The 27963-nt window shown below is 44.2% G+C and overlaps 1 protein-coding gene across 3 annotated transcripts in view; it reads right to left on the bottom strand.

Annotated features, from left to right (window-relative positions):
• The window catches only part of chp (leucine rich repeat containing G protein-coupled receptor chaoptin), a 605365-nt gene that overhangs the window by 91356 nt on the left and 486046 nt on the right, over nt 1-27963 (bottom strand). For all 3 annotated transcript variants that reach the window (XM_070095441.1, XM_070095442.1, XM_070095443.1), the window contains exons 2-4: nt 10576-10685; nt 4412-4523; nt 3701-3860 (exon numbers count right to left, since the gene is read on the bottom strand). In XM_070095441.1, coding sequence (XP_069951542.1) covers nt 3701-3860; nt 4412-4523; nt 10576-10685 — 382 coding nt within the window. The remainder of the gene's footprint in view (nt 1-3700; nt 3861-4411; nt 4524-10575; nt 10686-27963) is intronic.

Genomic DNA, 27963 nt, shown 5'->3' with positions numbered 1-27963 from the left:
GAGATAGGAAGAGAGAGGAGAGGAGAGGGAGAGACAGGGGGGGAAGGGTTAGAGGGTCACTTCACAGGAAGGTGTGAAATCCTGAATATGTGTGTGTGTGTGTGTGTCTGTATGTGTGCGTGTGTGTGCATGTGTGTGTGCTACAGTTATTCAAGTGCCTAACAGCAGAGCCTGTTCTCACCTAGTGTGTGTGCATATGTTTTTGTAAACAGTCCTTATTTCTCACGTATGTACTACATATGTATTGCATATGTACCCAATCTCTTGGGTCCCACTGTACTGTCTTATGCGTTTAAAATTACGTTAAAAAATAAATACACTAGGCTTCGCCTATATGCCGCTACCTCTAAACTCTATTAAATGCCAGTAAATGCTGCTTATTCTAATTCTGATAGCTCGAGGAGAGTGACCCCCAATTCCAGCTAGAGACAGGTACTATTGACCCCATGCAACTCAAACTAGGTGAATATTACTTGCGGCTGGCAGTGGAGTAACGTTGCGGGTCTGTCCAGTCCCAGAAGTTGAAGATGTTTGATGCTTCTCGGTAATTTTTCCACTAACTTCGTGTATGCACTATAGTCTCTAGCTCTTCTAATTTTTTCACTCACTCACTGTATTTACTGACACATCTATACATATCTCTTATCTCCCTGGTCTTGAGTCGCACTTATTCTTCAAATACCCCACTGCGTTATTATGGCAACACTATTTAGGCCTGACACAACCGTTCACCCTTCCAATGGCCCCCACTAAACACTTAGTCACTATTTCCTTTGTTTTCTTTTCTGTGATTACTTATATTTCCTTTTTTCGGGGCTTAAGTGATTATATGCACTCTTATGCGTGCACACGCCTATATCCCACACTCTATTCCTTATGGCACAGTCAGAAATTACCACCAAAACACGAGCTCAAACCGCGTGACTCCTCCACGAGTGTGTGTGTGTGTGTGTGTGTGTGTGTGTGTGTGTGTGTGTGTGTGTGTGTGTGTGTGTGTGTACTCGCCTATTTGTACTCACCTATTTGTGGTTGCAAGGGTCGATTCACAGCTCCTGGCCACGCCTCTTCCCTAGTCGTTACTAGGTCCACTCTCTTCTTGCTCCATGAGCTTTATCGTATCTCTTCTTAAAGCTGTGTATGGATCCTGCCTGCACTATATCATTCCCCAGATTGTTCCACTTCCTGACAACTCTATTACTGAAGAAATACTTCTTAACATCCCTGTGACTCATCTGAGTCTAACTTTCAGTTGTGACCCCTTGCCCGAAATGCCTAGGCATGCTAGCGGCCTTCTTTGTAATTAATATTTTATAACATGTTAACCACACATTGTAAGCTTTACAAGGAAATGTACATTTTGATTTGATTTGATTTGATTTGACTTGTTGCTGTGTCTCATCTCTGAACCATCCTGTCCCTATCCACCTTGTCAATTTCTCTCAATATTTTATGTCGTTATCATGTCCCTCCTGTCCTCCATAGTCGTCAGGTCGATTTCCCTTAACCTCTCCTCGTAGGACATACCCCTTAGCTCTTGACGTGCTTGACCAGGTGTGGGTTCCATACTGGTGCTGCATACTCCAGTATGACTCTGACGTACACGTTGTACAGAGTCTTGAACGATTCCTTACTCAGGTGTCGAAACGCAATTCTTAGGTTTGCCAGGCGCCCATATGCTGCAGCCTCGGGAGATGCTGATGTGCGCCTCAGATGTGCTCGGTATTATACTCACCCAAAAATCCTTTCCCTTGAGTGAAAGTTTGCAGCCTTTGGCTCCCTAGACTGTACTATGTCTGCGGTCCTCTTTGATCTTCTCTAATATTCATGACTTTGCTCTTGATGGGGTTAAACTCCAGGAGCCAGTTGTTGGACCAGGCGTGCAGCTTGTCCAGATCCCTTTGTAGTCCTACCTGAGCCTCATCCGTTTGAATTCTTCGCACTAGCTTCACATCCTCTGCCAACAGGGACACCTCTGAATGTAATCCTTCCGTCATGTTATTCACATATACCAGAAACAGCGCTGGTCCTGCGACTGACCGGCACGTGTAATCATCTCACCTCACCTAATTGTGGTTGCAGGGGTCGAGACTTAGCTCCTGGCCCCGCCTCTTCACTGATTGCTACTAGGTCCTCTCTCTCTCTCTGCTTCCTGAGGTGTGTGTGTGTGTGTGTGTGTGTGTGTAAATCAATTCAGTCTGTTGTCTGAAATACATTCGTTGCCCCATTTCAAAATAACCATCACAGCTGTTAAAAAATTAGCCCATAGTCTAATAATCAAAAATTTTCCCATGTTTCTCTTTCTCTTTTCCTTCTCCTTCCTCCCAGGAAAATTCTCTCCCAACACAGCTGATACTGGAGGGATTTTGTTCAAACTCCCGGAAAAACTATTTAAGAATTTTAAACAGCATTAGCATAATCAGATTAGGGGTTCCAAAACTAGTTGATATTCAAACTGGCGTCAGGAATACTTGGTGTTGCAACTCACAAAGGAAGTCTACTTGTGGTCCACGTCTTCATAGTCACAATTTATATATATTATATATATATATATATATATATATATATATATATATATATATATATATATATATATATATATATATATATATATATATATATATGTCGTGCCGAATATGTAAAACTGGCTAATTAGCAAGAACTCATTTAAAATTAAGTCCTTTCTAAAATTTTCTCTTATACACTTAAAGATATATTTTTTTTCATTAATGATAATGTAAAAAAATTATAATATTGCACCAAAAGGAACTTAGAAAACTTACCTAACCTTATTATAACAAGAACAATTTATTTTAGCCTAACCCAACTAAATATATTTTAGATACGTTTACAATAATTTAATACTAAACAAACACAGTGAAACATATTTTTTTCGTTGGGTTCAGAATGATTTTGGCGAAATATTGCATACACAAATTTTCACTTGTCCTATATGGCAAGACGAGCGTTCCTATTTAAGGCAAGATCGCAAGTTCTGCCTATTCGGCACGACATATATATATATATATATATATATATATATATATATATATATATATATATATATATATATATATATATATATATATATATATATATATATATATATATATATATATATGTCGTGCCGAATATGTAAAACTGGTCAATTAGCAAGAACTCATTTAAAATTAAGTCCTTTCTAAAATTTTCTCTTATACGTTTAAAGATATATTTTTTTCATTAATGTTGATGTAAAAATTTATAATTTTGCACCAAAAGGAACTTAGAAAACTTACCTAACCTTATTATAACAAGAGCAATTTATTTTAGCCTAACCCAACTAAATACATTTTAGATTTGTTTACAATAATTTAATACTAAACAAACACAGTGAAATATATTTTTTTCGTTAGGTTCAGAATGATTTTGGCGAAATTATTGCATACACAAATTTTCACTTGTCCTATATGGCAAGATGAGCGTTGCTATTTAAGCCAAGATCGCAAGTTCTGCCTATTCGGCACGACATATATATATATATATATATATATATATATATATATATATATATATATATATATATATATATATATATATATATATATATATATATATATATATATATATATATATATATATATATATATATATATATATAATGTCAGGTGCTATAAGTATTTAAACCCCAATAAATTTAATTTGAATCTGTTTAATCACTTACCTGTGCTATAAAAGGCGAGTTCGTCCAGGTATCTGAGGTTGTTTGAACGTAGTGTGATAGTGTGAATCTTGGTGTTGTTAAGTTCCTCTGGCACTCGTCCCAACTCCACCTTGTCACAGAACACCAAGCCTAAGTTGGATCCACTGCTCGAACACTTACACTGCAAACAAAATAAAGCCAGTGGCTGAAACTACGGACGTGATGAGAGAGAGAGAGAGAGAGAGAGAGATAGAGAGGAGGGAGGGGTATAAAGGCTTTGGGGAATTAAGAAAAATATAAGAAAGCTAGAATAGAATCCAAGAAGATGTATTGTATGTTCAAACTACGAGAAACTTTAAAAGTGTATATGTCATGTCATTTATAACATCACACCCTGAACTCTACTCCAGTAGCACTGAACAGGTAATTGTAAGCACTATCCCTCTCAGTGAGTCATTATCTGGTGCCTTAGGCAATAGACTTCTAGATGAGTTGAACACATTACTAAGTAACTAACATAGAATCTAACACCTAACGTAACTTAATGATTTGTCTGGACAGACATATGACTGGATATGAGTAGGATCCAACATAGAATCTAATACCTAACGTAACTTTATGAATTGCTTGGACGAACATGAATACGAGTTGGATCTACCTAGCATGGGCCAGCATGTCTGCTGCAGTACAGCAAGCTCACGGTACCTTCTGCAGTAGCTGGGGAAGACATACCTGGGCGTTGAAGTTACAAGGTGGGAAGTCGTCTGGTATGTGATACCTGTGTGGCTGCCTCGGGTCGCTCAGATGAGGACGGTAATGAGTGACGTGCTCGTTGATAGGGTAACTGTAGGCGATAGATCATATACTCAAGTTAAACTAGGTGCGAGGTACTCGAGAACTAGTACTAGGTAAATAGTACTAGTTCGTTTTACTAGGCAATAAATAAGTTACTCGTTAGTCTTATTAATCTGACTCGCAGGTCTATAGTTAGAGGAACTAGAGAAGTAGCTGTATCTCAGAGCTCTAAGTACTAGAGGGTTACCTAGTACACTAGTCAGTCTGACTAGTTAGTAGAGCGTTACCTAGTACTACTAGTAAGTCATACTCTGTACTTTGGCATCTCTTCTGTGTTCTCAAACATTACACACACACACACACACACACACACACACACACACACACACACACACACACACACACACACACACACACATACACAGGGATATGCAGTGGGAGAATGAAAGGGTGAGGTCAGTCTTTGTGTATGGGCTCCAGGAAGTCGAAGGGGAAACATATGAAGCAAGAAAACAAGGGGAAAAAAAAGCAATTGAAAGCATCATGAAAGCAATAGGAGAAGACGATATGACCCAGCTGGAAAATTTTCGGAGAATAGGGGGGTTTGTAAAAAAAAGAACCCGGCCAGTGAGAGTGACCTTCAAGGCAGAAGCAACTCGGACCAGGATACTGCAGGAGAAAGCACGATTAAGGGACATGACGGCATACAGGAGGGTGTATCTCGACCGCGACAGAACACAAGAAGAAAGGAAGAAACTGAGAGAGATGGTACAAAGGCGAAAGGAGGAAAGAGAGGGGATGGAGAAGACAGACAGGAGATCCCAGACCCAGGAAGAAGATCTAATACAGCCTCCCTCACAACTTTCTATAGAAGCCTCCCAACCAGGTCAACCCCAGTGCAACCAAACACTCTAAATCAAAACACCCATGCCACATCCAATGCCCCCACCCACTACATTACAAACTTCACCCCCACAGCAACAACCCATAGTTCCTTACCAGGTCTCCCACTTCCCCAACCCCAATATACTTCCCAGACTACAGTCTCAGAAAAGAAGTTGAAGGTGTGGTATACAAATGCAGATGGAATAACAAACAAGTATGAGGAGTGGCACGAAAGAATCAAAGAGACATCCCCAGACATAATAGCACTCACAGAAACAAAACTCACCAGAATAATAACAGATTCAATCTTTCCATCCGGATATCAAATCTTCAGGAAAGACAGAGGGAGGAGAGGGGGAGGAGGAGTTGCACTGCTCATTAAAAACCAGTGGGGTTTTGAGAAAATGGAAGGAATGGATGGCATGGGCGAAAGGGACTACTTAGTAGGAACAATCCAGTCTGAGGGACATAAGGTGATAATTGCAGTAATGTACAACCCACCACAGAACTGCAGGAGGCCAAGAGAAGAATACGATGAGAGCAACAGAGCAATGATCAACACACTAGCCGAGGTGGCCAGGAGAGCACACATGGGGGGAGCAAAGTTACTAGTTGTGGGTGATTTCAATCACAAGGAGATTGACTGGGAAAACCTGGAGCCCCATGGGGGTCCCGAAACATGGAGAGCCAAGATGATGGATGTGGTACTGGAGAACCTCATGCATCAACATGTTAGAGACACTACCAGAGAGAGAGGAGAGGATGAACCAGCAAGGTTGGACCTTGTATTCACCATGAGTAGTTCGGACATCGAGGGTATCATGTATGAAAGGCCCCTGGGAGCTAGTGATCATGTGGTTCTGTGCTTCGACTACATAGTTGAGCTCCAAGTGGAGAGAGTAGCAGGAATAGGCTGGGAAAAACCAAACTACAAAAGGGGGAACTACTCAGGCATGAGGAACTTCCTTCAAGACATTCAGTGGGAGAGGGAACTGACAGGAAAACCAGTACAAGAAATGATGGACTATGTAGCAACAAAATGCAAGGAGGCAGAGGAGAGGTTTGTTCCCAAGGGAAACAGAAATAATGGGAAGAACAGAACGAGTCCTTGGTTCACCCAAAGGTGTAGGGAGGCAAAAACTAGGTGTAATAGAGAATGGAAAAGGTACAGAAGACAGAGAACTCAGGAAAATAAAGAAATCAGCCGAAGAGCCAGAAACGAATATGCACAGATAAGAAGGGAGGCTCAGAGACAATATGAAAATGACATAGCATCAAAAGTAAAGACTGACCCGAAGCTGTTGTACAGCCACATCAGGAGGAAAACAACAGTCAAGGACCAGGTAATCAGACTGAGGAAGGGTGATGGGGAATTCACAAGAAACGACCGAGAGGTATGTCAGGAGCTCAACACAAGATTTAAAGAGGTATTTACAGTGGAAACCAGTAGGACTCCAAGAAATCAGAACAGGGGGGCACACCAGCAAGTGCTGGATGAGGTACATATAACCAAGGAGGAGGTGAAGAAGCTGCTATGCGAACTTGACACCTCAAAGGCGGTGGGACCAGACAACATCTCTCCATGGGTCCTTAAAGAGGGAGCAGAGATATTGTGTGAGCCATTAACAAAGATCTTCAACACATCATTTGAAACTGGGCAACTCCCTGAGGTATGGAAAATGGCAAATGTAGTCCCAATTTTTAAAAAGGGAGACAGACATGAGGCACTAAACTACAGACCTGTATCTCTAACGTGTATAGTATGCAAGGTCATGGAGAAGATCATCAGGAGGAGAGTGGTGGGGCACCTGGAAAGAAACAAGTGTATAATTGACAACCAGCACGGTTTCAGGGAAGGAAAATCCTGTGTCACAAACCTACTAGAGTTTTATGACAAGGTGACAGAAGTAAGACAAGAGAGAGAGGGGTGGATCGACTGCGTATTTTTGGACTGCAAGAAGGCTTTCGACACAGTTCCTCACAAGAGGTTACTGCAAAAGCTAGAGGACCAGGCACACATAACAGGAAAGGCACTGCAATGGATCAGAGAATATCTGACAGGGAGGAAACAACGAGTCATGGTACGCGACGAGGTGTCAGAGTGGGCGCCTGTGACAAGCGGGGTTCCACAGGGGTCAGTCCTAGGACCTGTGCTGTTCTTGGTATACGTGAACGACATAACGGAAGGGATAGACTCAGAAGTGTCCTTGTTTGCAGACGATGTGAAGTTAATGAGAAGAATCGAATCGGACGAGGATCAGGCAGGACTACAAAGAGATCTGGACAGGCTACAAGCCTGGTCCAGCAACTGGCTCCTTGAATTTAACCCTGCCAAATGCAAAGTCATGAAGATTGGGGAAGGGCAAAGAAGACCGCAGACACAATATAGTTTAGATGGCCAAAGACTGCAAACCTCACTAAAGGAAAAAGATCTGGGGGTGAGTATAACACCGAGCATATCTCCTGAGGCGCACATCAATCAGATAACTGCTGCAGCATACGGGCGCCTGGCAAACCTACGGATAGCGTTCCGATACCTCAGTAAGGATTCGTTTAAGACTCTGTACACCATCTACGTCAGGCCCATACTGGAGTATGCAGCACCAGTTTGGAATCCACACCTAGTCAAGCACGTCAAGAAATTAGAGAAAGTGCAAAGGTTTGCAACAAGACTAGTCCCAGAGCTACGGGGATTGTCCTATGAAGAAAGGTTGAGGGAAATCGGCCTGACGACACTGGAGGCCAGGAGGGTCAGGGGAGACATGATAACGACATATAAAATACTGCGCGGAATAGACGAGGTGGACAAAGACGGGATGTTCCAGAGATGGGACACAGACACAAGAGGTCACAATTGGAAGTTGAAGACTCAGATGAATCAAAGGGATGTTAGGAAGTATTTCTTCAGTCATAGAGTAGTCAGGCCATGGAATAGCCTAGAAAGTGATGTGGTGGAGGCAGGAACCATACATAGTTTTAAGGCGAGGTATGATAGAGCTCATGGGGCAGGGAGAGAGAGGACCTAGTAGCAATCAGCGAAGAGGCGGGGCCAGGAGCTGTGACTCGACCCCTGCAACCACAAATAGGTGAGTACAAATAGGTGAGTACACACACACACACACACACATTTTATATGCTTTACATTTTCTCTTCTCTCTCTCCTTCCCTCCTTTCCCCCTTCATCCCTTCTCTTGTTCCCTGCTCTCTTTCCCTCTTCCCTCCTCTCCTTCCTCCTTCCCTCTTTTCCTCTGGTCTTGGCTGTGGTGCACTCTGGCTGGAGATGATAACAGAGTGTGATCACGGTGATACAAGGCAGATAATGTGTCAAGCTGTGATCACAGTGATTATCATCACTCTCTCCAGCTCCTTGGTCACGTTCTCACTACTCCCATTGGTCACGTCCTCACTACTCCCATTGGTCACGCCCTCACTACTACCATTGGTCACGTCCTCACTACTACCATTGGTCACGTCCTCACTACTCCCATTGGTCACGTCCTCACTACTCCCATTGGTCACGTCCTCGCTACTCCCATTGGTCACGTCCTCACTACTCCCATTGGTCACGTCCTCGCTACTCCCATTGGTCATGTCCTCCCTGCTACCATTGGTCACGTCCTCCCTGCTACCATTAGCCACGTCCTCCCTGCTACCATTGGTCATGTCCTCCCTGCTACCATTGGTCACGTCCTCCCTGCTACCATTAGCCACGTCCTCCCTGCTACCATTGGTCACGTCCTCCCTGCTACCATTGGTCACGTCCTCCCTGCTACCATTGGTCACGTCCTCCCTGCTACCATTGGTCACGTCCTCCCTGCTACCATTGGTCACGTCCTCCCTGCTACCATTGGTCACGTCCTCACTGCTACCATTGGTCACGTCCTCACTGCTACCATTGGTCACGTCTACCCTCCAGTCAGCATCGGCGTGAGGCGCCGGGGCGCTTGTCTCGCTCTCCCATTGGCACCATCTGTCTGCCAATTAGTGTCGGCACTGGGTACCTGGGAGCTTGTCTCGCCTTCCCATTGGCCACATCTCTCTACCAATCAGCATCGATGTCGGGAGGGAAGCTTGTCTCGCAGTCTCATTGGTCACACCCGTTCGCCAATCAGCATCGTTGTAGAACACTGGGGAGCTTCTCTAGCTATGCTATTGGTCACATCTGCCAGCCAGTCAGCATTGATGTGAGGCGCTGGAGAGCTTGTCTCACTGTCTCATTGGTCACATCTGCCAACCAATCAGTGCTAAGGAAATCATTGATCATCTCAGGCAGTCTTGTGTGTCTAATGATTGAGGACGTCCTTTCATTGGCCAGTCTTGTTGACCAATCATCGCCCAGGACGCAGCTCTCGGTCTTACTTTAAAGAAATTATTTTGATAATTTTGCTATAAGATATTTATTGCCATCAAAGGCTTATTCTGCTTCTTCTTCTTCTATTATTATTATTATTATTATTATAACTATGTATTTTTATTATTATTATTATTATTATTATTATTATTATTATTATTATTATTATTATTATTATTATTATTATTATTATTATTATTATAACTATTATTATTATTATTACTATTATTATAATTATCATTATATAATTATTATTATAAATTTAATTAATTAAGTAGTTTTTCATCAATTAAATGCAGTATAATCGCAGCAGTGTTAAAAATAAACTTAAAAATACATCATTTCATTAAGTGAAGCTAAAAGTTGAGTCACAAACAAGATGTTTAGTGAACAATTGAGATAATGGGCTCATCCCTCCAAGGCGCACACTAATTACCTTATTGCATGCAATCAATTATCTGGGTTGCTTCACTTGCTTTTAAATGTGATTAGTTATTGTGTTATTATTTGGTGAGCTCTACGAGTAAGGCTTTCTGAAACCTGTTTGATTTCTCTCTCTCTCTCTCTCTCTCTCTCTCTCTCTCTCTCTCTCTCTCTCTACGTGTCCATTTGTCTCTTATCTACGCGTCTTTATTTCTCTTTTTTTATTCTGTCAGCCAATCTGTCTTGCTGTCGGTCCTTTTATACGTGAACCAATCTTCTCTTACCTCAATTCTCTCTCTCTCTCTCTCTCTCTCTCTCTCTCTCTCTCTCTCTCTCTCTCTCTCTCTCTCTCTCTCTCTCTCTCTCTCTCTCTCTCTCTCTCTCTCTCTCTCTCTCTCTCTCTCTCTCTCTCTCTCTCTCTCTCTCTCCTCTCTGTACTTACATATTAATGTTAGTGTTGTGTACCACCTGTGCAGCACCTGCCAGGTATGCCCAGGTCATGGCCAGGAAGGTCACCACTAGCAGAGTGTAGCCCACCTTAATGAACCACATCTGTTGGGTAAGAAGAGAGTTTGACCTTAGTCTCCCAGTGAAGAAATTACCACGTAAGGAAGAAAGTAAATGGGGGCAAAACACATGTTATATTGGAAAATAAAGAAGAAAAAAAAAGCAGATATTAGGATAACCCAAAAAAAGCAGATATTAGGATAACCCAAACAAAAGTCAGTGGAACTACTTTCGTTAGGCCATTACGGTGTTCCGTAGCTTGGTTGGTTCGATCTGTACCGTGGTTCGATCCCCGGTACGGATGAAAACATTGGACTTGTTTCCTTAAGACACCTGTTGTCCCTGTTCACCTAGCAGTAAAATAGGCACCTGGGTGTTAGTAAGCTAGTGTGGATCGCATCCTGGGGACAAAATTAACTTAAGTTGCCCGAAATGCTCTGCATAACAAGGGGCTTTCTATATGTCATTGATGTCAGCTAAGTCTATGTACTTGTAGAGATAAAGAAGCGTGTTAATGTTGCAGTTTTATAATTGTAGTGTAGGCATGCCTCTGACAACACAGTGATGGAGTGAATGAGGATGAAAGTTTTTCTTTTTCAGGCCACCCTACCTTGGTGGGAAACGGCCGATGTGTCACGCAGGCATGCGTGAGCGTGTTTGATAGGAGTGGAGACAAATGGTTTTTAATACTTGACGTGCTGTTGGAGTGTGAGCAAAGTAACATTTATGAAGGGGTTCAGGGAAACCGGCAGGCCGGACTTGAGTCCTGGAGATGGGAAGTACAGTGCCTGCACTCTGAAGGAGGGGTGTTAATGTTGCAGTTTAAAAACTGTAGTGTAAAGCACCCTTCTGGCAAGACAGTGATGGAGTGAATGATGGTGAAAGTTTTTCTTTTTCGGGCCACCCTGCCTTGGTGGGAATCGGCCAGTGTGATAATAATAATAATAAAAATTAGGTTCTCTTTCTTAGGCAACAACCCTCAACCTCCTACTAACCTCCTAGGTGAACAGGGGTAGCAGGTGTTAGGAGACTGTATCCTATGTGTTACAGTAAAAGAAATTCAACTGGCAGACAAGTGGAAGATGGAAAAAACTATGTGTCATAGAGAGGAAGGTGTCTCAGATCTTGCATATCTTCTCAGTCTGGTCTCCAACCAGCAAAATAATTTATTGCAAATCTGTTAGGTTTATTTCATTTTATATTTACAGTATTTGACGAAGAGGAAAACCTTGGTCATTACACACTGAAGACAGACAGTACCAGCATAGCACGGCTGCTGTAGTTGTAAGTAGGTGTGGCATGCATGCTAAGAGTATGTCACACACCCATATAGGCACATCCTCCCGACCAGAGAACCAGGTGCTAAGGGTGTAACGAGTAGAGGGCTCCCTCGTTATGCTAGCACCTTGGTTCAACCAGTCAGTGTCAGGGAAGCTCGCTAAAGTTATGAAGCGGTGTGGGACACTCGTGAATCATCTTTAGCAGACTTACCACCAAGTCTGGTTGAAGGCGGTTCTCACCGTGTATCTTGCTTGCAATTGGCATTTCTGTACATATCCTCTGTATGTATTGTGCATATTATTGCTTGTTGTTTGGTGATGGAAATATATAAGTACTTACTCTCTCTGCTGCTTTTTGCTCGACCAACTACAGAGGCTGTCTCAACACTTGTAGCATAACCAAGTGAACACACATACACACACATACACACACACACACACACACACACACACACACACACACACACACACACACACACACACACACACACACACACACACATACACACACATACACACACACACACACACACACACACACACACACACAATCTTCTCATCTTACCATCGTAAAGATTGCCATCTTAATGTAGTTACTGGAGGAGGGTAAGACCCAGCTCTGGAGGGAGTCAGACCTGGATTACTCCACACAATCCTCTTCCACTAATTCCCTCTTCATAGTAATACAGTCTTCTCTTTTGTCATATTGCCAAGATTATTGCTATCATATTCACGGGGAAGCACTAAGCCAGTAGGGGTCATATACCTCTGACCTCAGTGTCTAGGGTGCGCTAAGAAAATTAACATTATTAACTTTTACTATGAACCAGTATTTTTTCCTTGAAAATCTATATTCGTTGTTTTATTAGAAAAAATCTTCATAGCAGCTGTTATTTTATTTGTATATATTTTAAAGCAACTGAGAGTCGTTCATTACTGCGCCTACCTTGAGGTTTTACACAATATTACTTTAAGGTGCAGGAGAGTACATGTGCCAGAGGAAACTTTAAGGTGCAGGAGAGTACATGTGCCAGAGGAAACTTTAAGGTGCAGGAGAGTACATGTGCCAGAGGAAACTTTAAGGTGCAGGAGAGTACATGTGCCAGAGGAAACTTTAAGGTGCAGGAGAGTACATGTGCCAGAGGAAACTTTAAGGTGCAGGAGAGTACATGTGCCAGAGGAAACTTTAAGGTGCAGGAGAGTACATGTGCCAGAGGAAACTTTAAGGTGCAGGAGAGTACATGTGCCAGAGGAAACTTTAAGGTGCAGGAGAGTACATGTGCCAGAGGAAACTTTAAGGTGCAGGAGAGTACATGTGCCAGAGGAAACTTTAAGGTGCAGGAGAGTACATGTGCCAGAGGAAACGTCTGGAGTTGTACGGTGAGACAGTCCAGTCACGGTTGGTGGAGGCTGCTACAACCTACACCTCCATATATATATATATATATATATATATATATATATATATATATATATATATATATATATATATATATATATATATATATATATATATATATATTAATATTATCGAAAATGGTGAATGTAAACAAAAAAGTCAAATTTTTGGAGAGTGAGTGTCCAGTTTGATACATCAGTGTGGGGCGAATATTTGCTCTGACAGCAATTCACATTTGAATAATTTATTCACAAAAAACCGTTACAGGTGCACTAATGTAAATGTTGCAGACTCTGTCCTCCTCTCTCTTGTGTCACACACACACACACACACACACACACACACACACACACACACACACACACAATAGCAACCGGTGAAGAGGCGGGGCCAGGAGCTAAGACTCGACCCCTGCAACCACAAATAGGTGAGTACACAGACACACACACACACACACACACACACACACACACACAGGAGCTCGGACTCGACCCCTGCAACCTCAACTAGGTGAGTACACACACGCACACACAAACATGTTAGGAAACTAGATAATTGAAGAGGTGTGGAACGAGGTTAGCACCAGAGGTACTAATCTCTAGTCAAACAAAAATAACTGAAACTGGGAATTTTCCAGGATATAAGAACCAGGGAAAATATGGTAACGACATTGAAATACTGTAGCAGCGTCTAGACTTGAAGCCACGTATGTAATTTTAACTTGAGCGTAAACAAACCCACAAGGAGTAAATAAAACAGGTTATGAGAGTGTTATGTATATTCGTTTATACGTGAAGCCATCTTCAGCAGGAAGAGGAGGTTGTGATGTTAATATCTACATGGGGGAGCAAATTACAGACACCTGGACTTGTACCTGGACCTGGACCTACACCTGTACCTGAACTTACGCATGGACCTGGACCTGGACCTACACCTGGACCTGGACTTACACCTGTACCCGGACCTACTCCTGTACCCGGACGTACACCTGTATCCGGACCTACACCTGTACCCGGACCTACACGTGTACCCGGACCTGCACCTGTACCCGGACCTGCACCTGTACCCGGACCTACACCTGTACCCGGACCTGTGTGTTTTGATGCTAAGAGACAAATAGGTTTCATTTAATGTTAAAATAGAAAGAGGTTATGGGTGTGGTAGTTGAGTGAGGATCCAACTGAACAACACAACCATGGCCGCTCTGCTGCCTTATTATGATTTATATTTAAAAATGATATGTTTGTGAAGATAAACACTCTGTTATTGCTTTAAGGCAGGGAGGGAGAGGGAGGCAGGGAGGGGGTGAGGCAGGGAGGGAGAGGGAGGCAGGGAGGGAGAGGGAGGCAGGGAGGGAGAGGGAGGCAGGGAGGGGGTGAGGCAGGGAGGGAGGGGGAGGCAGGGAGGGAGAGGGATGCAGGGAGAGGGAGGCTGGGAGAGGGAGGCAGGCAGGGAGAGGGTGGTAGGAAGGGAGAGGGTGGCAGGCAGGATGGAAGAGAGGCAGGGAGGGAGAAGGAAGCAGGCAGAATGGGAGAGAGGTAGAGGGAAAGAGGAAGTGAGGGAGTGGGAGGGAGGCAGAGTGGTAAAGGAAAAGAAGCAGTGAGGGGAAAGGGAGAGACAGGGAGGGAGGTAGGGGCAGGGAGAGGAAGGGAGGCATGGATGGATGGAGAGAAGCAGGGAGAGAGAGAGAGGCAGGAGCAGAGTGAAAGGGAGGAGGGAAAGAAGCAGGGAGGGAGGCCGGCAAGCAAGGAGGAAGGGAGAAAGACAGGAAGGTAAGCAAATATTGAAAGAGAGAGAGAGAGAGAGAGAGAGAGAGAGAGAGAGAGAGAGAGAGAGAGTCCAGCATGGAGACACCGCCTGCCATATATCAGAATTTTAAGGAAGCTGAAGAAGAATGGCACATTAGGCCTGACTGTGTCACTGATTTGTTGGTCAATACCCAGATAGTTGGGGCGGGCCCCCTCACTGGGCCATGAAGGACCCCTGACTGGGCCATGGGAGCCCCAGGCTCAGCCATGGGGGCAAACCAATATGTCTGGGAAACTAGATAAAGGGGAAAAGGGAAGAAGATAGAAGAATGATTGGTTACGATTTAACTAAAATGGAGGAGAGGGCTGAAGAGAGGGATAACTTGACGAAGAGAGAAAGTGAGAGAGCGAGAGAGAGAGAGAGAGAGAGAGAGAGAGAGAGAGAGAAAGAGAGGCTTAAGACCAACCAACACTACCTGCCCCGGTTGTCTTTAATACATTTTAAATGACAAGAAATCCGCTTAGTTATTTTTTTTAATGAAGTCTAATCCCAGATTTATCAATTCTTTTTACTTCTACTTCCTCCTACTTCTCGTTTTCTCTCTCTCTCTCTCTCTCTCTCTCTCTCTCTCTCTCTCTCTCTCTCTCTAAATTGTATTACATCTTTCTCTGTACACGTTCATGACAAGGCTATATCTGGTTATTTATTCGGTTTATATCCTGTATTCTGTCTATGTCTGTCCTCTCTCTCTCTCTCTCTCTCTCTCTCTCTCTCTCTCTCTCTCTCTCTCTCTCTCTCTCTCTCTCTCTCTCTCTCTCTCTCTTCTCTCGCTCACTCACTTTTTCTTTCTTTTCCTTTCTTCCGTCTTTCACCATTGACAGATCTCGCAGCATCAGCTCATCTCGTGGGCGGAAGCTGTAATGATCCTCCATACACAAGCATCTCAGTGTTGCTGAGTGGGCCAGAGTAGGATATCAGCACCAACAGTCTGGTGGATGGATATCATAGTGGGTGAGAGTGAGAGGCCAATAGGAGCAGTCTGATGGATGGATATCATAGTGGGTTTTATTATGAGGTTAAAGTTGCAAGAGAATCGAAGACTAACCCAAAAGGATTCTTTCAGGTATACAGAAGTAAGATCAGGGACAAGATAGGCCCACTCAAAAGTTCCTCGGGTCAGCTCACTGACAGTGATAAGGAAATGTGTAGAATTTTTAACACATACTTCCTCTCAGTTTTTACACAGGAGGATACCAGCGATATTCCAGTAATGATAAATTATGTAGAACAGGACGATAATAAACTGTGCACTATTAGGGTCACAAGTGACATGGTCCTTAGGCAAATAGATAAATTAAAACCTAACAAATCCCCAGGCCCTGATGAACTGTATGCAAGGGTTCTAAAGGAATGTAAAGAGGAGCTTAGCACACCTTTGGCTAATCTTTTCAACATATCACTACAAACTGGCATGGTGCCAGATAAGTGGAAAATGGCAAATGTGATACCTATTTTCAAAACAGGTGACAGGTCCTTAGCTTCGAACTATAGACCAATAAGCCTAACCTCCATAGTGGGAAAATTTATGGAATCAATAATTGCCGAGGCAGTTCGTAGCCACCTTGAAAAGCATAAATTAATCAACGAATCTCAGCATGGTTTTACAAAGGGGCGTTCCTGCCTTACGAATTTATTAACTTTTTTCACTAAGGTATTTGAGGAGGTAGATCATGGTAATGAATATGATATTGTGTATATGGACTTCAGTAAGGCTTTTGACAGGGTCCCACATCAGAGACTATTGAGGAAAATTAAAGCACATGGAATAGGAGGAGAAATTTTTTCCTGGATAGAGGCATGGTTGACAAATAGGCAGCAGAGAGTTTGCATAAATGGGGAGAAATCAGAGTGGGGAAGCGTCACGAGCGGTGTTCCACAGGGGTCAGTGTTGGGCCCCCTGCTGTTCACAATCTACATAAACGACATAGATGAGGGCATAAAGAGCGACATCGGCAAGTTTGCCGATGACACCAAAATAGGCCGTCGAATTCATTCTGACGAGGACATTCGAGCACTCCAGGAAGATTTGAATAGACTGATGCAGTGGTCGGAGAAGTGGCAGATGCAGTTTAATATAGACAAATGCAAAGTTCTAAATGTTGGACAGGACAATAACCATGCCACATATAAACTAAATAATGTAGATCTTAATATTACGGATTGCGAAAAAGATTTAGGAGTTCTGGTTAGCAGTAATCTGAAACCAAGACAACAGTGCATAAGTGTTCGCAATAAAGCTAATAGAATCCTTGGCTTCATATCAAGAAGCATAAATAATAGGAGTCCTCAGGTTGTTCTTCAACTCTATACATCCTTGGTTAGGCCTCATTTAGATTATGCTGCACAGTTTTGGTCACCGTATTACAGAATGGATATAAATTCTCTGGAAAATGTACAAAGGAGGATGACAAAGTGGATCCCATGTATCAGAAACCTTCCCTATGAGGATAGACTAAGGGCCCTGAAACTGCACTCTCTAGAAAGACGTAGAATTAGGGGGGATATGATTGAGGTGTATAAATGGAAGACAGGAATAAATAAAGGGGATGTAAATAGTGTGCTGAAAATATCTAGCCTAGACAGGACTCGCAGCAATGGTTTTAAGTTGGAAAAATTCAGATTCAGGAAGGATATAGGAAAGTACTGGTTTGGTAATAGAGTTGTGGATGAGTGGAACAAACTCCCAAATACCGTTATAGAGGCCAGAACGTTGTGTAGCTTTAAAAATAGGTTGGATAAATACATGAGTAGATGTGGGTGGGTGTGAGTTAGACCTGATAGCTTGTGCTACCAGGTCGGTTGCCGTGTTCCTCCCTTAAGTCAATGTGACCTGACCTGACTAGGTTGGGTGCATTGGCTTAAGCCGGTAGGAGACTTGGACCTGCCTCGCATGGGCCAGTAGGCCTTCTGCAGTGTTCCTTCGTTCTTATGTTCTTCTTATGTTCTTATGTGAGAGTGAGAGGCCAGTAGGAACAGTCTGATGGATGGAGATCAGAGTGGGTGAGAGTGGGAGGCCAGTAAGAACAGTCTGATGGATGGATATCATAGTGGGTGAGAGTGAGAGGCCAGTAGGAACAGTCTGATGGATGGAGATCAGAGTGGGTGAGAGTGGGAGGCCAGTAAGAACAGTCTGATGGATGGATATCATAGTGGGTGAGAGTGAGAGGCCAGTAGGAACAGTCTGATGGATGGAGATCAGAGTGGGTGAGAGTGGGAGGCCAGTAAGAACAGTCTGATGGATGGAGATCATAGTGAGTGAGAGTAAGAGGCCAGTAAGAACAGTCTGATGGATGGAGATCAGAGTGGGTGAGAGTGGGAGGCCAGTAGGAACAGTCTGATGGATGGAGATCATAGTGAGTGAGGGTGAGAGGCCAGTAAGAACAGTCTGATGGATGGAGATCAGAGTGAGTGAGAGTGGGAGGCCAGTAAGAACAGTCTGATGGATGGAGATCATAGTGAGTGAGAGTGAGAGGCCAGTAGGAACAGTCTGATGGATGAAGATCAGAGTGGGTGGATGTTACGGTCACAACCACTGCCACCATTAACAGCTATTTGGCTACTAACCCACAGACTGTAGATACGATTAGACTAATTTTCAATTCGCTCTGGGACCATTATCAAGTTGCGGGATCGAACCGCCGTCTCGTTTCGTCTCCAGGTTGTTTGGTTTGTCTAAATTGTAAAAATCGCTGCACTAGAACTTTTAGTATTCAATATAAAAAACAGCAACAGCAGCACTGCCGACAAACGTTAAGATAAACAGCAACAATCACAAGCACTACCAGCAACTCAGCAACAATCACAAGCACTACCAGCAACTCAGCAACAATCACAAGCACTACCAGCAACTCAGCAACAATCACAAACACTACCAACAACTCAGCAACAATCACAAACACTACCAGCAACTCAGCAACAGTCACAAGCACTACCAGCAACTCAGCAACAATCACACGCACTACCAGCAACTCAGCAACAATCACAAACACTACCAGCAACTCAGCAACAATCACAAGCACTACCAGCAACTCAGCAACAATCACAAACACTACCAGCAACTCAGCAACAATCACAAGCACTATCAGCAACTCAGCAACAATCACAAACACTACCAGCAACTCAGCAACAATCACAAGCACTATCAGCAACTCAGCAACAATCACAAACACTACCAGCAACTCAGCAACAGTCACAAGCACTACCAGCAACTCAGCAACAATCACAAGCACTACCAGCAACTCAGCAACAATCATAAGCACTACCAGCAACTCAACAACAATCACACGCACTACCAGCAACTCAGCAACAATCACAAGCACTACCAGCAACTCAGCAACAATCACAAGCACTACCAGCAACTCAGCAACAATCACAAGCACTACCAGCAACTCAGCAACAATCACAAACACTACCAGCAACTCAGCAACAATCACAAACACTACCAGCAACAATCACAAGCACTACCAGCAACTCAGCAACAATCACAAACACTACCAGCAACAATCACAAGCACTACCAGCAACTCAGCAACAGTCACAAGCACTACCAGCAACTCAGCAACAATCACAAGCACTACCAGCAACTCAGCAACAATCACAAGCACTACCAGCAACTCAACAACAATCACAAGCACTACCAGCAACTCAGCAACAATCACAAGCACTACCAGCAACTCAGCAACAATCACAAGCACTACCAGCAACTCAGCAACAATCACAAACACTACCAGCAACTCAGCAACAATCACAAGCACTACCAGCAACTCAGCAACAATCACAAGCACTACCAGCAACTCAGCAACAATCACAAACACTACCAGCAACTCAGCAACAATCACAAACACTACCAGCAACTCAGCAACAATCACAAGCACTACCAGCAACTCAGCAACAATCACAAACACTACCAGCAACTCAGCAACAATCACAAGCACTACCAGCAACTCAACAACAATCACAAGCACTACCAGCAACTCAGCAACAATCACAAACACTACCAGCAACTCAGCAACAATCACAAGCACTACCAGCAACTCAGCAACAATCACAAGCACTACCAGCAACTCAGCAACAGTCACAAGCACTACCAGCAACTCAGCAACAATCACAAGCACTACCAGCAACTCAGCAACAATCACAAGCACTACCAGCAACTCAGCAACAATCACAAGCACTACCAGCAACTCAGCAACAATCACAAACACTACCAGAAACTCAGCAACAATCACAAGCACTACCAGCAACTCAGCAACAATCACAAGCACTACCAGCAACTCAGCAACAATCACAAGCACTACCAGCAACTCAGCAACAATCACAAACACTACCAGCAACAATCACGAGCACTACCAGCAACTCAGCAACAATCACAAGCACTACCAGCAACTCAGCAACAATCACAAACACTACCAGCAACAATCACAAGCACTACCAGCAACTCAGCAACAATCACAAGCACTACCAGCAACTCAGCAACAATCACAAGCACTACCAGCAACTCAGCAACAATCACAAACACTACCAGCAACAATCACAAGCACTACCAGCAACTCAGCAACAATCACGAGCACTACCAGCAACTCAGCAACAATGACAACCACTGTCAGCAACTCAATTACAATCACTATCAGCAACTCAACAACAATCACAACCACTACCAGCACCGCAGACAACAACAATTACAGCCACTATCAGCAACTAAGGCAACAACTACAATCACAATCACTACTAGCATCTCAGACAACAACAATCACAACCATCATCAGTAGCTCAGACAAAGACAGTCATCACAAAAATAATAAATGACCAAGAGAACAACGACAACAACAACATGTAACCACAACAGTAACTACCAATAACAACCACAACAACAACAGCCATCACAAACAACTAACAAAGACAACAAGAGTCAGCACCACAAACAACTAACAAAGACAACAAGAGTCAGCACCACAAACAACTAACAAAGACAATAAGAGTCAGCACCACAAACAACTAACAAAGACAACAAGAGTCAGCACCACAAACAACTAACAAAGACAACAAGAGTCAGCACCACAAACAACTAACAAAGACAACAAGAGTCAGCACCACAAACAACTAACAAAAACAACAATAACAACAACCGTCACACCATCACATAAGGAAAAAAAATCACAGACATCGGCTAAGAAAGACAAAAACAGCAACTATCGTAAGCAAAAACAAAACAAAACAAAAGCAACGATGAAGAAATTCAACAACAACAACTAGGTCCAGGCCAAAGTATCGGTGGTATCGGCCTAAATTGAGTATCGGTATCTATATCGGCAAAAATTTTGGTATGGTGCCATCCTTGTCTACGACCAACAAAAACAGCCACGAAAACAATGACAGCTTCCATTAACTAGTATATAACATATACAGCAAATACCTCCACCAATGAACACCAAAATTGCAAAAACAACACTACCATACGAGGGACAAAGACAAGCAAACAAGTACAACGCAATCCAACGAGTTTACACATGTCTGGACACGTTTGTATCTGAAACTGTATAAATTTGTGTATATTGTGTTTGTATGAAGGGTGTATGTTTATGTTGACTCGTGTGTACATCCTAGTGTACATGTACGTGCGTATTAACACAGTACAACATAGTGTACATTTACGTGCAAATTAACACAGTATAATATAGTGTACATGTACGTGCGTATTAACACAGTACAACATAGTGTACATTTACGTGCAAATTAGCACAGTATAACATAGTGTACATGTACGTGCATATTAACACAGTATAACATAGTGTACATGTACGTGCATATTAACACAGATAGTACAGCTTAGTGTACATGTACATGCATATTAACACAGTATAACATAGTGTACATGTACGTGCGTAATAACACAGTTCAACAGTGTACATTTACGTGCATATTAACACAGTACAACATAGTGTGCATGTACGTGCATATTAACGCAGATAGTGCATCATAGTGTACATGTACGTGAGCACTATAACAGATAGTACAACATAGTGTAATTGTACGTGCATATTAACACAGATAGTACAACATAGTGTACATGTGCGTACGTATTAACAGAGATAAACTTACTTATACAATTGAGACAGGGGCCAAGAGCTAAGATTTGACCCCCTCCCTGCAGTCATATACGAACACAAGATTGGAGAATTATTATTATTATTATAATCAAGGGGGAAGCACTAAACCCGTAGGATTATACAGGGCTTGGGGGAGGGATGGAAGGTATTCAGGTTTAACTCAGGGAACTGGAGCACAGATCCAGTTCCCTAGATCAAGAGCCCCTCACCAGCATCAAGGAACCTTTCTTGAGGGGCAAGATTGGAGAAGCACTGCAGAAGGTCTGCTGGCACTTGTATGCAAATTAGACACAGGTGCGGATTATGACACTATTAATAAAGACGTCATTTTATACAAAGAATAACTTGACATTGATATATACAAAGGTTACCTGCAGGGTGTTTCGGGGGTCAACGCCCCCGCGGTCCGGTCCATGACCAGTCCTCGTGGTGGATTAGGGCCTGATCAACGCAGGCTATTATTGCTGGCCGTATTCAAACCGACGTACGAACCACAGCCCGTCTGGTCTGGTACTGACTTTAGGTGCCTGTCCAACGCCTTCTTGAAGACAGCCAGGGGACTATTGGTATTCCCCCTTATGTAATAACGTTGGTAGAATTACCCACAAATGTTAGGTAAAAGGACACAAGTGCAGCTAATGTGACATTTAATTGTGGCAACGTTTCGCTCTCCAGGAGCTTTGTTAAGCCGTTACAAACAATACAAAGACACCTGGCTGTGTACCTAAAAATACCTCAGCGTGTGAAGGAAGAGCTCATCGTACCAGGCCACGGGCCACTCATGTATGTAAGTAGCCACTGGATGGTCCCAGTGTCAAGTTTACCGGAGAATAATCTTTGTTGATACTTCAGAGACTAAATGAGTCAGAGTTTTAAGAAGTAGTGTTGACTGTGACTGTTATTGCTGAGTCTAAACATAATGTGTTGTGATGGTCATTCTTTTAATTAAAAGAATGGCCATCACAGCCTCTGGGAAGTTCATAACGTGTCTCTCGATGTTCCGATAAGCAATAATAATAATAATAATAATAATAATAATAATAATAATAATCTTTATTTCTACAAGTACATGTACAAGGTATACAGACCTAGCTGACATCAGTGACATACTACTGTATAGAAAACCCTCGGTTATGCAGAGTATTTCCAGCAAATTAAGTTAATTTTGTCCCCAGGATGCGACCCACATCAGTCGACTAACACCCAGATACCTATTTACCGCTAGGTGAAGAGGAACAGTAGGTGTCTTAAGGAAACCAAGTGTTTCCACCAATACCAGGTATCGAGCCACGGACACTCATTGTGTGAGCTGAGTTCGTATATTAGTAACGTTGTTCCTCTGGCTGGCGTTCAAATGCTCTTAGACTATAATTAGATGATGGTCGTGCAAGTTTCCTCTACATACCTGGAGTTTACCTGGAGAGAGTTCCGGGGGTCAACGCCCCCGCGGCCCGGTCTGTGACCAGGCCTCCTGGTCACAACCTAGACATGGTATGGTGTGAACTATGGCAGTGGTGTTCATGGTTTTCCTTTCTTTTTTTTTTTCTGATGAAATTAGCCTTTGCTAAGGTGTCCCGTAGCTCGATTGGTAGCGCACTCATGTTGCACACTGAAGTCCAGGGGTCGATCCCCGGTACGGCTGGAAACATTAAGACGTGTTTCCTTAATAGATCTGCTGTCCATGGCCACCTAGCAGTCAAATAGGTACCTGGGTGTTAGTTGACTGGTGCGCGTCGCATCCTGGGTGTTAGTTGACTAGTATGGGTCTCATTCTGGGATAAAACTGACCTAATTTGCCCGAAATGCTCTGCATAACAAGGGGCTTTCTATATAGTAGTATGTCATTGATGTCAGCTACGTCTGTATACCTTGTAGTACATGTACTTGTAGAAATAAAGATTATTATTATTATTATTATTACGGAAAGATTGTTGCTAGTCTAGTTGACAGGAAGCGCAGTGTATCAACTGGGTAAAGTGTTAAAACTCGACTGTCTTCTTGCAGTCGATGTTGAAATATTGTGGGTAGTCAAGTTCGGCGAAAACTAGATTGACATAATCACATTCTATTCCGAGAGACGCGCGAGTGGAAGAAATCCCGTGTTACTCTTACGAAGAATCCGCTGATGATCCCACGCTTGGTTCCCTCGTCGTCAGGTGAATAATAATGTAGAAGGCCATTTTTATTTATTGGCTTGCGGCAGCCTTTAAAATAAAAACTGTCGCTATATTTTCGAATAAATACGTCACGTTCGCTGTTTTCTTCCTCAGAAGTTTACACCGAATGTCCGACTTTATAGAAATAAAGTTGTTTGGTGTGTTTTAATTGATGTTATTAAGGAGAGTGGGCGTTGAGGCATCTAGGGAGTAGGGGAATGACTGGGATATTAATATGATAATGGTATACAATATCGACAGGCTGATAAGTAAAACACGTGTGCAATAGTTAGGTATCTTTTTACCGAAACGTTTAGCCTACACAGTAGGCTGCTTCAGTCACGTACAGAAGAGTTAGCAGAAGCAGTAGAGAAGACGATATAATCAGTCCGTCACCCTTAAAGACGTAGTTTTTAGGTGGTCAGTCCCTCAGCCTGGAGAAGAGTTTTGTTCCACAGTCTGGAACAATGTGAAACTGAAGCAACAGTGTGGAGACTTACGTACTGTCAGAGGTGAGGCGCATCGCAATGTTCGACGTATCTTAGTCATGTCACACCATGAGGGATGTCAGTTTTGACTCCCTTTACCTCCATATGTCTCAGGTATAAACTGGCCATCACCGCACTGAGGGTGAGCCCATGTCCAAGTGTGACGTAGTTCAGCTGGGCTTGTGAGGTCTCTGGGGAGACCTAATTTAACCAATTATATGGTCACACCTTGCCTTGGCAAACGTCTGTAGCCACGCCCACGTCTGAAGTCTTTTGTTCTTGACGGCGTCAGACCTAGGCGTCAGGTCGTACACGTGGTTGTGGAGGGTGCTTGGACCACCATAAAAGCCCAAGGAAGAGCATGATCAGGAGATTCGAGAGGAGCTGTTGCTGGGGTGCAGAGCTCCTGAGCAGAGACTTCGAGCGGAGCTGCTGCTGGGGTGCAGGGCCTGAGAAGGCTGCGGGAGAAGCTGAAGTCTCTGGAGGAGACTGTTGGAGGCATTGGGCAGAGTACTGGCTTGGAGCAGTACTCGTGCTGTGTAGGTCTTGGGACCTGTGGCTTAGTTCCTGTAGTGAACTGTCCTTTGTACTATATTGTAAGTTATATTCATTTTCGTCAAGTTGATTGTGTCTCCTGTCTCACTGCTTATATGTACCATCCCATTTGTCTAAACCACAATAATGTTCTCCTGTTCCCAAATATATTATTGTACAAGGACTTAATAATAAACTGTGTTTGAGTAGAATAGTAATATTCACTCTCCCCGTTATTTTCTATTCCTATTTCTTATATTTTATTATGTTTAGTTAAAGCAGTGAGAGGGTGAGTAGTGTGGAGTGGTGGGTCGAGTAATGAGAGGTGAAGGTGTAGTCACCAGTGACCTCACATTACTTACCTACCTACCGCTCACCTCTCCTGTCATCTACCTACCTACCTCCGCACTCATCCCTCCTACTGCCTCGCCTGTCCCCTACCTACTGACTCCCTCCGCTTACCCCCATATTCCCCTAATCATTACCCGCCTACATGACACAAGCCGAAAGATATACTTGAAATCTTAAAACAAATAGTTGAAAGTAACACATAATTCAATGATATTTTGTGCTGACTGAGTCAGGTTAGTGCATAATATTATAGGTAGGTGAGTAGCATGAGTGGTGGACAAGTAGGTCACGTTGACACTTAAGTAACTTCTAAATGCACTTATGAGAATAAATATCTTCGTGTGCACACTAGCATAAACTCCTATGTGTGTATAAGAACGTAAACTCGGCTTGCACAAAAATAGAATGAACAGTATGAACGTTAGATAAACAAAGCGAGAAATACACACTCAGACATCTTTTATAAATACACTGTCAAATGTGTTTCCTGTGTGAGAGTGAGAGAGAGAGAGAGAGAGATAGAGAGAGAGAGAGAGAGAGAGAGAGAGAGAGAGAGAGAGAGAGAGAGAGAGAGAGAGAGAGAGAGAGAGAGAGAGAGAGAGAGAGAGAGAGAGAGAGAGAGAGGGGGGAAGGGAGGGAGGGGGATGAATGACGCAAGCAATGACAGCAAAGAGGTTTAAATGTTAATGGGGCGATGTTTGAGAGAGTTAGAGAGGGAGGGAGGAAGGAGGCAGGGAGGGTTGGGTAGATAGAGAGGAAGGAGGCAGGGAGGGTTGGGTAGAGAGGGAGGAAGGAGGCAGGGAGGGTTGGGTAGATAGAGAGGAAGGAGGCAGGGAGGGTTGGGTAGATAGGGAGGAAGGAGGCAGGGAGGGTTGGGTAGAGAGGGAGGAAGGAGGCAGGGAGGGTTGAGTAGATAGGGAGGAAGGAGGCAGGGAGGGTTGGGTAGAGAGGGAGGAAGGAGGCAGGGAGGGTTGGGTAGATAGAGAGGAGGCAGGCGGGAGGGTTGGGTAGATAGGGGAGGAAGGAGGCAGGAGGGTTGGGTAGGGGAGGTTGGGAGAAGAGGGAGGAAGGAGGCAGGGAGGGTTGAGTAGATAGGGAGGAAGGAGGCAGGGAGGGTTGGGTAGAGAGGGAGGAAGGAGGCAGGGAGGTTGGGTAGAGGGTGGGAGAGGAAGGGAGGCAGGGAGGGTTGGGTAGATGAGGAGGAGGCAGGGAGGGGAGGGTAGGGAGGGAGGGAGGGAGTAAGGAGGCAGGGAGGGTTGGGTATTGAGGGAGGAAGGAGGAAGGGAGGGTTGGGTAGATAGGGAGGAAGGAGGCAGGGAGGGTTGGGTAGATAGGGAGGAAGGAGGCAGGGAGGGTTGGGTGAGAGAGAGGAGGAAGGAGGCAGGGAGGGTTGGGTAGATAGAGAGGAAGGAGGCAGGGAGGGTTGGGTAGAGAGGGAGGAAGGAGGCAGGGAGGGTTGGGTATTGAGGGAGGAAGGAGGAAGGGAGGGTTGGGTAGATAGGGAGGGAGGAAGGAGGCAGGGAGGGTTGGGTAGAGAGGGAGGAGGAGGAAGGAGGCAGGGGAGGGGAGGGTGGAGAGGAGGAAGATGCAGGGAGGGTTGGGTAGAGAGGGAGGAAGGAGGCAGGGAGGGTTGGGTGAGAGGAGGGAAGGAGACAGGGAGGGTTGGGTGAGAGGGAGGAAGGAGACAGGGAGGGTTGGGTAGAGAGGGAGGAAGGAGACAGGGAGGGTTGGGTAGAGAGGGAGGAAGGAGGCAGGGAGGGTTGGGTAGAGAGGGAGGAAGGAGACAGGGAGGGTTGGGTAGAGAGGGAGGAAGGAGACAGGGAGGGTTGGGTGGGAGAGGAGGAAGGAGGCAGGGAGGGTTGGGTAGAGAGGGAGGAAGATGCAGGGAGGTTGGGTAGAGAGGGAGGAGGGAGGAGACACAGGGAGGTTGGGTAGAGAGGGAGGAAGGAGGCAGGGGAGGGTTGGGTGAGAGAGGGAGGAAGGGAGGCAGGGAGGGTTGGGTAGAGAGGGAGGAAGATGCAGGGGAGGGTTGGGTAGAGAGAGGGAGGAAGGAGACAGGGAGGGTTGGGTAGAGGGAGGGAGGAAGGAGACAGGAGGTTGGGTAGAGAGGGAGGAAGGAGCCAGGGAGGGTTGGGTAGAGAGGGAGGAAGGAGGCAGGGAGGGTTGGGTAGAGAGGGAGGAAGATGCAGGGAGGGTTGGGT

Source organism: Cherax quadricarinatus, chromosome 50 (assembly GCF_038502225.1).
Source record: "Cherax quadricarinatus isolate ZL_2023a chromosome 50, ASM3850222v1, whole genome shotgun sequence".
Taxonomy (NCBI): Eukaryota; Metazoa; Arthropoda; class Malacostraca; order Decapoda; family Parastacidae; genus Cherax; species Cherax quadricarinatus.
The sequence above is the reverse complement of the archived record's forward strand: the minus strand, read 5'-3'. Positions and strand labels throughout refer to the sequence as shown.